We start from the raw sequence: 12,843 nt of genomic DNA on the forward strand, positions 1-12,843 counted from the left end.
TATGAAGCATTGAAAAGAAATAACCAAAGGTCATAGAAAAGGTTAAACAACCCCAGAGTACAACATGCCTTATTACACGGTTATTTACCAGATAAGCAGGAACCAACCCTGAATCACCAAAATAAACGCAGACAATAGCAAGCTAATCAAAGAAGAAACCAGGAGAAACTCACACCTCTTGCCCAAACTCACACAAGATTGGTCGGACACTCTGCTATATATAAGAAGACAACAAAACTCATTTCTTTGTGCCAGAGCGCTGAGGGGAAAGAAACATCTGCAAGAATAAAACTAAGCTCACATATACCAAGAGCCCAACAGGAACATAATTTTAATTTATAGCAGACATGTCAAGCACAAGGCCCGGGGGCCGGATCCGGCTCGCGAAGTGGTTTCATGTGGCCCGCGAAGCCATCCTGGAAACAGTGAGGGAATGGCCCCCACTGCCTTGGCCTTGGCCCAGAGACCCTCCTTCTGCCAGAGACCCTCAGATCTGTCCCACTCCTGCCCAGGCTCCCATAGGCACCCATGATGCCAACGATGTAGAGTTGGCCATGCCCACCCAGTAGGCCATAAGCACTTTAGCCACGCCCACCCAGTAGGCCACACCCACCCAGCCCCCTGAGGGCAACTGCAATGCTGATGTGGCCCTCAATGAAATTGAGTTTGACACCCCTGATTTATAGCATTAAATTTTCTTTGGGTTTAGCAGTAATTCCTGGGAAGTGACTCAGTAAGAAAGATAAGCGGCTGTGAGGGTGGATTCTGAGTGACTTACAGCCCTAAAAATATAAAAGCACTAAAAATCAGGGGTCTTCCAACTTGGCCCTTTTATGACTTGTGGACTTCAGCTCCCAGAATTCCTCAGTCAGGCACAAATCCACAAGTCATAAAAGGGCCAAGTTTGAAGACCCCTGCACTAAAATGGTAAAGAAACCAGTCCAGTGAGGGTCCAGAAAAGAACAGATATTTAAATCAGAGGCAGTTTGTTTCATGAGAAAGTATACCATGGTTATACTTTTATTTAGATGCAAAGCCCTTCTTCCAAACTGCTCTGGGTCCATTAGCATCCTCCTAACTTTCTTCAAAACACAGGATAGTCTGGAGGCAGTAAGATAAATCAGCGAAGACATTATGAAAGTAATAGATTTCTGTTTATGTAACATTTCATAAAGCCTGGAAAAAGATCTTATTGAAATTTTAAAGCTGACAGAGAGCAAAGTTGAAATAGAGAATGAATGGAGAGATTTCCAGACTGTATGAAAAAGTTCGCTTGTGCTTTCCTCATCTGATGGTGAAACTTTCAGAGGCAGAGTGCCTATTGATCTGTGACAACGATGTTGGAGAGGCAAGCTTGCAGAGATGATTATGATGAAAATGCCTTACTTCTGATTTGAGGTGCAAAATGATCAGATAGGGAACACATAGTAGCATGTTTAATGGGTGATTGGAGAATGCCTGTCAAATTAAATTGGTGCCCTGAGCATTACATGCTGTTGTAAATATGACTCTGCATCAAAAATGATATTATTATCGCCCAGCCAGCTCTTACAGCATCACAGATTTGTAAAAGGGATGGTCTGTGCATGTCAGAAGCCAAGGAGAAGCACATAAGAATGACAGAGAAGCCTCTTTGATAATATATATATATTTATACACACACACACACACACACACACACACACACACACACACACACACACATATATATAGCAAAAAAAGGAGGGAGGAGATGTGGAGACATAAAATTTTTGTATTGTCAGAGCCATATAAAGGCATGTCAAAAGTCTCATTTTCTTGACACTAGTAATATGAGGCACTTATAGTTTGCCTATCAAAGTGGTCATGTTTGAAGACAGACAGAGGAGAATTTTTCTTCCACAAATGAAACATATTTTGCATTAAGAACTTGCAGCTGTCTGTCCCTTTCTTTATTTAAACCTCACCTAAAAGACACCTGTATGTCTGATAAATACCTGGAATAGTTATCTATTTATTTAATCATTAAAAATAAATCTACTCATTTGTTCCCAAACACCTACCATTTTAAAATGGATAGGTATTGTATTGTATTCTTGAGAAACTTATATGCGGGCCAAGAAGCAACAGTGAGAACTGGACATGGAACCACTGATTGGTTCAAAATTGGGAAAGGAGTCCGGCAAAGCTGTATACTGTCACCTTGCCTATTATATGCAGAGCACATAATGAGAAAGGCAGGGCTAGATGAATCAAAAGTTGGAATTAAGATTGCCGGAAGAAATATCAACAACCTAAAATATGCAGATGATACCACTCTAATGGCAGAAAGTGAAGAGGAACTGAAGAGTCTTTTGTTGCGAGTGAAGAAGGAGAGTGCAAAAGTTGGGTTGAAACTAAACATTAAGAAAACCAAGATCATGGCATCCAGCCCTCTCAATTCCTGGCAAATAGATGGGGAAGAAATGGAGGTAGTGACAGATTTTATTTTCCTGGGCTCCAAGATCACTGCAGATGGGGACTGTAGCCAAGAAATTCAAAGACGCTTGCTCCTGGGGAGGAAAGCCATGGCAAATCTAGACAGCACACTAAAAAGCAGAGACATCACCCTGTCAACAAAAGTGCGTATAGTCAAGGCTATGGTCTTCCCAGTTGCAATGTATGGCAGTGAAAGTTGGACCATAAAAAAGGCTGAGCGCCAAAGAATTGAGGCTTTTGAACTCTGGTGCTGGAGAAGACTCCTGCGAGTCCCTTGGACTGCAAGGTGATCAAACCGGTCAGTCCTAGAGGAGATCAACCCTGACTGCTCTTTAGAAGGCCAGATCCTGAAGCTAAAACTCAAATACTTTGGCCACCTAATGAGAAGGAAGGACTCACTGGAGAAGAGCCTAATGCTGGGAAAGATTGAGGGCAATAGAAGAAGGGGACGACAGAGAATGAGGTGGCTGGATGGAGTTACTGAAGCAGTAGGCGTGAGCTTAAATGGACTCCAGAAGATGGTAGAGGACAGGAAAGCCTGGAGGAACGTTGTCCATAGGGTCGCAATGGGTTGGACACGACTTTGCAACTAACAACAATAAGGTATTGTAATGCCACTAAATTAACCAAAAAAGACAGGCTCAGCAACTGTAATTCAACATAACACACCTCTGTATATAATAAAACTATCTAATATAACTGAGATACAGCAAGGGAAGACATCATCCATGGCTCTCATCCACCCTTTTTTGATGCCTACATAGACTATTTATGTACAAGTGCTTGTAAATATGTGCCCTGAATATTTTTGATTTGGAGAAAGTTTGTGAATTGAAAGAGGCTGGGGAGCTGCCAAGCTTTGGCTGAGCAAGGAAGGTCAGGACCCCAAACTCCTACAGGAGACCTTTTAGATTGGTCCAGAAACATTCAGGGCAGTGAAGAGAAGAAAAAAACACTTGGACCCATAGACCTATCAGGCTTAGTGATGAGACAGGATGGACACGATCTTGTCCAAAATGGACTAGTAATAAAGCGAAGACTGAAGTATTGGAGAATTAAAAAAAAACTTAGCTACCTCTTTAATTCTGCATATGAAATTAGGAAGAAGGTCCCCAGGACCTGGAAAGGACAACAACAGTTAATTTGATCTATTATATTTATTTATGGAGCAGCCCATCTCATAGAAATGACTCATAATACCAGGGTATCATAATAATGTAAACCCATGATGCCCTGGTAAAACAATAACTTCCTGAAAACAAAAACCACATCATGATCAGAGTTCTCTTAACTGTCTGACCCAAAATATAGGAGGAAAAACCAGGTCTTCGGGGCCTTATGAAAGGGTCGGAGCCATCTGGATTTCTGTGGTAATGGCAAGCAGAGCAACAGAGTAGGCAAAACATCAGAATCCAACAAGAGGGTATTGTTTGATGGAGGGGATCTCGAACATGTCCCTGCTACCACACCTGGTAAGATGGAGGACAGACAGTCCCACAAATAGTCTGATATTGTGCTATGGAGGGCTTTATAAGTGGTAGCCAGTAGCTTTAATTGGATTTGGAAACCTACCAGGAGTCAGGGCAGCTCATGGAGCAACAGTGATATGTCAGCACAACAGGATATCCCCAAACCTGCCTGCACTGCTGTATTCTGGACCAGCTGCAGCTTCAAAATGCTCAAGAGCAGCCTCATGAAGAGTGTATTAGAGCATCCCAAAACAGCAATGGCTAAGGCAGGGGTAGGCAACCTTGGCTCTTTTATGACTCATGGACTTCAACTTACATAGCAGCCAGCTTGCTGACTCAGGAATTCTGGGAGTTGAAGTCCATGAGTCATAAAAGAGCCGAGGTTGCCTACCCCTGGGCTAAGGCATTGGGTGATTATAAGCAACAGCCTGCACCTGCTCTTTGAACAGGAGCTGTGAGTCCAAGGAGACCCTCAAATTGCACACCTGCTCTAACTGGAGAAGACATGATGAGTCTTAAAGAGATGGAAAACCTCCAGAATCAGAAGGCCTGGTGTTGGGAAGTAGGAAGTAGATGTCTCAGAGCAGAAATTCAAATTCCACTATGTACCTGCTGCCTGGACGAAGGTGCTGCTACTGCTTGCCTTGACTTGTTAAAATAGATGTTGCATCCAAGGCATGGGGCCCTGTTGAGCCTCTATAACAGGGGTGTCAAACTATTGGCCCATGGGCCAGATGCGTCATGGCGAAATAGCACCCATTGCCGGCAATGGGGAAAAAAGTGACGATACGTCACAACATGTCATGTGACATTGCAAGTTTGACACTTTTGCTCTATATGGTAGTGCCTTATCTGGGGTGGGAGAGAGTAGAAGTGTGAGGAATCCTTCTCTGAAAGATGGATTTGGCTAATTAAAAATAGTATTCTGTTCTCCAAGGAAGGAACTATAAACCCTCCTTCACCCACCTGTAGAAATAATACTAGGTCCAGGTAGGAAATTATCTGCCATCTTTCCACACACATTCTACTCTGCCCACATCAGTGCTCCTATTTTTAGTCTCCTACCGTGCCCATTTTCCTTGCAGTTTCTCCAGAATCAACAGAGGCAGAGGCAGAAGGGCGAGAGTTAACCTCAGAACTCCGTGGGAGATCTCAATGGCTGCATTCACACATCCATTTACTGAGTGATTCCATTTTCTGGGCTTGCAAAATATATTAAACAGTATACTAGTTGAACAAGCGGGTCTGCTTAAAATGCTAAATCCTGAACAAAAGTCAGCAAAACATTGCAGCTGTGTGACTTTTGTCACCTGAGATGTTCAAAGCAATAAACCACCAGGTTCACCTTGGCCTTCTTCCAAAAGCTTTTCTAGCCAGGGTTATAGCCAAAGGTGAGATCCTTGAACGGTGCAGTCCCACTCTAACCCTAGTCTATTATGTTAACCCGGTCAGTGAGTGATGCTGGTTGCTTGTTTCCTCCCTGTCTAACCTCCTCCCACTCTGCTGTTGTACAGAGTGGGTCATTTCTCTCAACATTGCCAGGGGAAAATCAGGGGCAGATAAGTGGCACATAGAAAGGCAGCAGGCTTAAGAGGGAAAATAATATGGATTATGTCTCTGGGGTACAAACCTTCCGGCAAAAGCTTTGCTCCTTGAATTTTTGGGAAAGCTTGGAGATTTTCTCCACTTTTTTTTTAGATGGAATGCAGAGTTTTCACATATTTTCCCCCTCTTTAGAATGGGAGGAAACCACCTTTATTTATAGTTTTAGCCCTGTTGTATAGTGGGTTCTGGAGAGCAGGAATGACGCTGAGACGATGAGTACAGCATGGCAGATCTTTATTAGGTGGAAGTGACTGTACTGGGAAATAGGGGTTACCTGCCCTCCTTTTATACCTAGCCAGGTGAGAAGCCGGCCAATCGGTTTGAACCTCTGTTTCCCGCCGAAACTGGGTTCCCGCCAAAACAGTTACAGTTCAACGCCTCCTGGTGGTGACTGCTATGTAAGTGTGTATGTGTTCTCTTCACCTGGATACATAACAAGCCCATTTGGTCAAATGCTATGGGTTGTTTCCTGTGCCAGATTGGATACTTTTGACAACAGGTGGATGTGTTGAAGGAGGAGCCTCTCTGCCCTGGGTACTATGGCAGAAAAGAGAGATGCTTCTCTGCTCTGGAGTTTAGATAAAAGAGTTTCCCCTGTCCAGTCTTGCCCAACCCTAGGGGGTAGTGCTAACTTACATTTCTTAGCTGAGGGAGCCAGTGTTGTCTGATGACTTTTCCGTGGTCATGTGACCAGCATGACTATACATACCGAGGTGCACAGAATGCTATTACTTTCCCACTTGAAGTGGTACCTATTTATCTACTCTCACGTGCAGACTTCAAACTGCTAGGTGTGTAGGACCTGGGGCATGTAATTGGAACTCACCCTGTCACCTGGCGCTCGGGTTGTAGGTTTCCATCCGACAAGCTCAACGGCTGAGCCATCGCATCCCAAAGGGAGCTTAGATAGGCTTGGCTATTATGGGAAGCCAAGAGAAATTGGGTTGGTTGAAATTTCCAATACCTGTGGGGACGCAGACTTACGTTTTTTACACTATTAATGTCAGGTTAAATTGATGGGAGAGCTGCCATGCCCATATCCGGCCATACCTCTTTGTTTGCTGCCATTTTGCAAAGATATCTCTTCATCTCTATGTAGGCCCTTCTCAGTGACCAGCTCTGGGTCCTGACCAACCCATGGAACAATCTATGGAACTTGGAAGGCAACAGACCAATTACTTCACCTCCCTATTTTGCTTCTGAACACTAGAAAAACCTAATGGCTGCTTCTTTTCACCTCCCGGTGAGATCATCAACCAGGGCAGAACCAAAGGAATCATCAGCTGTACCCTGGAGAAGATGAAGGGGCACAAGTACCAGAATATTGGAAATTGGGGAGTAGAACATGGAGAGAGAAGGCTCTTCAACACATCCCAATTCTGAGAGAGGCTGAAAAAACAAACAGGAGAAAATTTATGGAGTCTTCAGAGGGACTTGACGGCTGAGAGAGGTTTTCAAATACATGGTCTAGACCAGCCTGGTGACCTGAGGAGTGGCACATGTCTTTTCGGTCCCAATTCTGTTTGCAAAGGGAGGGAAGCAGTGCCAATGCTTCTTGAGGGCCTAACCCAAATGCATTACTGTGATTCTTGCTTCTCTGAGTATCAATCACATCATGCACTTTGATGGGGGGTCAATAAGTACACTTCAGTATCAAGGGAATGAAATGTACCAGATGCCTTGGATTTCAGGCAGTCTGGAAAAGGTGGTCTCCACAACACTCAATGACTCTGGGCGGCTTACAACCAAAAATAAAACAAAACCACAAAGGATCACCTACAGCCCCAGAAACAATAGACTGTATAAATGAAAAAAAAATAACCCACACAGCAGGAACCCAAACTTCACTGCTGGATGTTTAATAGCTTCCTGAACTTAATCCTGGTGGGCCAATTGTTTGGTCCTGGTTCAACAAGAATGCTTTGGCTTGGCCAGATATTTGTATTTTGGCCTCTTGCTCAAACTTCCAGGAGAGGCAGACTGAGAGTATGCTCTTTCATCAGGAAAGGAGTCAAAGTTCCCTCTATATGCCTCTGCAACTAAGGCAAATACCTGATTTTTAAAATTATTTTTTATTTGGAAAGATGAGACTCTTCACGATCAAGTTCCTTTATCTTTCTCCAATTGTTAGGTTCATGTAGAGACCAGGAAAAGGCATGTTTCATTCCTCCACTCCTTCATTTCAATTGCCGTCCTCCAGGGAAAGGTGGGGCCATTAAACATGGACCTCTGGGAGCTCCTTGGTTAATGTGGGGAAATAGTCTCTGTAATAGGGAGTTCTGGGAGAGAGGAAGTAAACTATATATAGACCAAGGGTCTTCAAACTTGGCCCTTTTATGACTTGTGGACTTCAACTCCCAAAATTCCTCAGTCAGCATGCATGGCTGAGGAATTCTGGGAGTTGAAGTCCACAAGTCATAAAAGGGCCAAGTTTGAAGACCCAATATAGACATTACTCCTGCCCACTTGGCGTCCCCTCGCATCTGCTGGTCCATATTTGCTCACATGCCCTGGGGGTGGGAGCACTGGTATCTCTGCCCCTACCATTGTAGGACATCCTATTGCCCCACCCAGCATTTGCATCATGAATAATACTGTCTGAGGTAATGTTGCAGGTGAGGAAGGCTGTCCAAGAAGAGGCTTGACTACTATCCCCCTGCAAAGTTGTAGTAAGAAGGTGGCAGAAGGCTGCCAGGTGGGGACGGGGCTTGACTCCCTCCATTTCCTTTCCCCCCAGTTATTTTGGAGAAGGAAAGAATCAACTTGGACCGGATGTTTTTCTATTCTTTCATCAATGACATTGTCAAGGTGAGGAAAGTCACTTGCTGCATCTAGGGTGAAAGCCCTGCCTAAGCATTTGACTTCTCTTTTTCCCTCATCAGAATACCTTGCTCTGACGCTTGATTTCTCCTCATCCTGGAGCTTCCCCCCCCCCCCAAGGTGGGTGTCTTTGCTGAAAATTTCCTCTCCCTGCATGGCATCTTGGGGAGTCCTAGCTAACCTCATCTCTGAACTGGGGGTCAGCCTCAAGCAGTCCTCCCTTCCTCCTTTGGGGATTTCTGTTTTGCAAACCTAAGCAGAAGACCTTTTGACATGCAGAAATTCAACAGGCAAAGCCTTTGGCCATTGCCCAAAGAATTGTCTCCCATCACGGCGCAGTAATTACAGAGCCACACGCAAAACTGGTTTCCCGAAATAGAGTTGAGCAGGCTGGGAGGCTCCGCGTTGATTGCTTTGGATCTAGACCAACTCTGCTCTTGCCTAATCTCCGACGTGCACGGCCTCGGCTGTCGCAATTTAGCAATCTCTTCGGTTGCCAAACCGTCTCTCTCTCTCTCTCTCTACCCCCCCCCCCACCCTCCTCCTCCTCCTCTTGAAAAGTCACCTCTGAGGAATACTCATTACATTTCTGGTGTTATAATGTGCCTAATCAATTTGATTTGATTGCCTATTTCCCCCCCACCCCCACCCCCCCGCGCGCCGCGTCCACTGATCCTAACTTAGGATTTGATCATCATCATGGACGGATACGTCGTCGGTCGGTCTCTTGTTCCGAGATATTGCCTGAAACGGTGAACCACCCATTCCTTTGTTTTAAAAGGCGAAGGAGATCCAAACGACGAAAAAGCACTCGAGCCGGTTACGCAGCGGGACGTAAGAGGTTTTGCCCGTGCTCTAAGGCCAACGTGCTCCTCTTCCTCTCTCTCTCTCTCTCTCTCTCTCTCTCTCTCTCTCTCTCTCTCTCTCTCTCTCCCCCTCCCTCCCTCCCTCCCTCCCTCCCTCCCTCCCTCTCTCTCTCTCTCTCTCTCTCTCTCTCTCTCTCTCTCTCTCTCTCTCTCTCTCTCTCTCTCTCTCTCTCTCTCTCTTAATCTATACCTGGCAATGCCAAAAATTCCCGAGCTGCCGACTAGGCGAGCCATGGGTCATATTTCAAATCGGCTCCTGTAGGGAGCAAAACAGGGTGATTGAACGGAACGCTGCCCTTGGCACCTCCCCAATCCAAGGCAAGGTAGCAACTCCTGTAGTCTAGCTTGAAGTTCAAGCCACACACGCGCATGCACATATTCCCAAAGGCAGCCGGATACTTCTCCGTCCCTTGCGGGTGTGTAGCTGCGTTGCCCAGTCTGTCCTTTGGTCGCTCTTTTTCTTTTTCTTTTTCTTTTTTTTTTTTGGCGCGGCAAAAAAAGAAGAGAGGGCAAGTATGAATCGCTTGCTTAGCCGAGACCCCGTGGATATTGAGGTACCCGCTTTGCCAAACGGGGCAGGGGCAGAAAAGGGGCGAAAAGAGGAACGCAGGTTTAAGTGGGGGAAGTCTGGGAGAAGAAACTTGCCAGCCAGCCAGCCAGCCAGCTCGGAGCGGCAAAGATAGCTTTTGAAGATAGCTTTCTACTCGACTTTCCGAGGAAGTTTTAAAAACAACAACAACACAAGATATAGTCCTTACCATTGATGGTTACTTGACAGCGCGTAGCGGGTCGCTGTGAATTTGAAAAACAACAACAACAACACACACACAAACAAAAAAAACAGGGTTGGTTTCCCTACTGAGAAACTTGAGTTTCCTCCCTTGGGCTGTGGCACTAAATTTTAGAGAAAATATAGGGAGATAATGGAGCGCTACTTCATGGATAAATGCTTTGATTTGGTGTTTGTTGTTGTTGTTTTTTTCTTTTCCACATCCGCGAGAGACTCCGGGACACAATTAGGGGACGGGGTTGGCTTCTTCTTCCCTGCTCTCTTGCGAGTATCTTTTGAGGGGGGAAAAAAAAACACCCCGAACAAAACAACCTGGTATTTTGTGGTTTCAGAACTCCATTAGAGCCTTGTTGTGAAGATAAAGGGCTTTTCGACACCTCTGAGGGAAATCCCAAAAGTGCTTTCTCTCCCCCTGTGGTGAAAATCTAATAATCTTTAAAGAAGAAGAAAGCCCCGATGTGCAATCCTGCACATATTTACTTGAAATTAAATCTCATTATGTTCAATGAAGATCACTCTCAGTTAAGTGTGTCTAAGATTGCACCTTAAAACTGGCATCCTGAGTAGGCCTCTTCTGTCTTCCTAATAACAGCCATACCCTGGAGAAAAAAAGACTGAAGCATTTTCCGTGTTTAAAAAAAAAAACCCCACAAAAAACAAAAACCTCAGGATGTCATATGCCTTCCCTTATCTTGAAATCAGATTCCTTGCAACTGAAACTGCAGCTATTTGCTTTGGCATCCCTCTTTATTTTATGGAATAATACCAAACAGAATGGGATAGGTTACCCTGAGGTGTTCCTTCTGCCTTCCTTAATTCTATTTTCCCCACAAACGCTAACTGCTTATTGCGTGGTATCCAAGGAAGCAGCCAGAGGTTGCAGAAATGTAATGGTGTAATGTGGTAGGTCAAATACTGTTAAGACTGTGACCGTGGAGATAGATACAGGTTCAGAAAGCTTTCTAGGAAAAAGGATGATAGTGATCACGTAAGGCTTGTCAATATCAAAAATCAAAATTTTCTAATGAGAAGATTAGAATGGAGTTCCTTGAGACTAGCATGCATTTCATTTATTTTCATGTCTTTTCTTGCCAACCAATAAAACATCTCTAGAAATATTTCTTGATTGATTAATTTTATATGGCCATCTACTGTATGTCTCAGGGGGTTAGGACGCTGAGCTTGTCGATCAGAAGGTTGGCAGTTTGGTGGGTCGAATCCCGAGTGCCGCGTAACAGAGTGGGCACTTGTTACTCGTCCCAGCTTCTGCCAACCTAGCAGTTCAAAAGCACGTAAAAATGCAAGTAGAAAAATAGGCACCACTACGGTGGGAAGGTAACAGCGCTCCGTGCACCTTTGGCGTCTAGTCATGCCGGCCACATGACCACGGAGACGTCCTCAGACAAGTGCTGGCTCTTCGGCTTTGAAACGGAGATGAGCACCGGCCCCTAGAGTTGGAAATGACTAGCACACATGTGGGGGGGAACCTTTACCTTCACCTTTTTATGTCACTTATATGATTCTGGGCAGCCAACAGCTGTAAAATAAATAACAATACATACAATTGTTAAAAAAATAAAATAAAAATATAAAAACACAACTGCTCATTACACTCAGCATTCATTTGTTGAGCCCTTTTCTATCCATTACTTTTTTCTTTTTCTGCAGTGGTGGTGGTGTGTTGTCAACATGAAATTACTGTACTGTAGCTTCCTTCTATTTTGTTCTACTGAGACAAAGGCACATTTTGACAACCGTGCTTGCTGTTGTTAGTATACTGGTAAATGAAAGGCAGACACAAAATCATTTTAATTCTTAGTGAAGTAAATGTACAGTCAAATAAACATTTTTTTTATTTTCTTTAGTAGCTAGGTGGTATTATACAAATAGGCACATCTTCTGAAATTCATGGAAATGAAAGTATACATCCCTTGATGAGTCTCCTGCCCCATTTAGAAACACAATTGTGTACTTAACCTTTGAACATATAATGATGTACACACTGATATAACTGAAGCCAGCATAGTTATTACGTAAAGTCAAAAGAGATCTTGCAGTATCCATTTGAAGTATTCATCTAATTGGATTGTCTGCATTGGAATTTCATACCTTTTTTTAATAGTTTCAGACTGTAATTCAACTGCACCAAAGTTGCACTTTGTTCCTAACATTATTCAGACAGTTCCTTCATTTAAACTAATGAAATGTCATCATCTGATTTTTTTTGTTCTCTTCTGTTTTTTAACATATAACCTTATTATTTTGTCTGTATTACTTTATTACTGTCTGAATTGCTGTAGAATCCGATTGGTCAGACAATTAACTTCCAGGTAATGTCTGTTCTAGAATTCCCAGCTAATTTTGCCAAGGCTACTTTAGAATTAACAGGGTAAATTCTGAGAAAAACCTTAGTTACTATTGGTGTTTGCCCATTGAGAGCAATGGGATTTATAATAGTCACACTTTAACAGAATAACAGAATGACAGAGTTGGAAGGGACCTTTGAGGTCTTCTAGTCCAACCCTTTCTTAAGCAGGAGCCCCTATACTATTTCAGACAAATAGCTGTCCAATTTCTAATTAAAAACCTCCAATGATGGAGCACCCTACTCTTCAATTTCTGAAGGTAAGTTGTTCCACTGATAGTTTTAACTGTCAGGAATTTCCTTAGTTCTAGGTTGCTTCTCTCCTTGACTAGTTTCCATCCGTTGCTTTTTGTCCTGCCTTCAGGCGCTTTGGAGAATAGCTTGACTCCCTCTTCTTTATGGTGGCCCCTGAGATATTGGAACACTGCTATCATGTCACCCCTCACCCTTCTCTTCATTAAACTACACATA

At 43.9% G+C, this 12,843-nt stretch overlaps 1 protein-coding gene across 3 annotated transcripts in view; it reads left to right on the forward strand.

Moving 5' to 3' along the window:
• The first annotated feature begins 9,569 nt into the window (after nucleotides 1–9,569).
• DPYD (dihydropyrimidine dehydrogenase) overlaps nucleotides 9,570–12,843 on the forward strand; it is a 597,578-nt gene continuing 594,304 nt past the window's right edge. For all 3 annotated transcript variants that reach the window (XR_014492313.1, XM_083361143.1, XM_083361144.1), the window contains exon 1: nucleotides 9,570–9,771. Coding sequence is in view for 2 of the 3 variants with exons in the window: in XM_083361143.1 (XP_083217269.1) it covers nucleotides 9,733–9,771 (39 nt within the window). In the remaining variant the exon portion in view is untranslated. The remainder of the gene's footprint in view (nucleotides 9,772–12,843) is intronic.

Source organism: Vipera ursinii, assembly GCF_947247035.1.
Source record: "Vipera ursinii genome assembly, chromosome: 3".
Taxonomy (NCBI): domain Eukaryota; kingdom Metazoa; phylum Chordata; class Lepidosauria; order Squamata; family Viperidae; genus Vipera; species Vipera ursinii.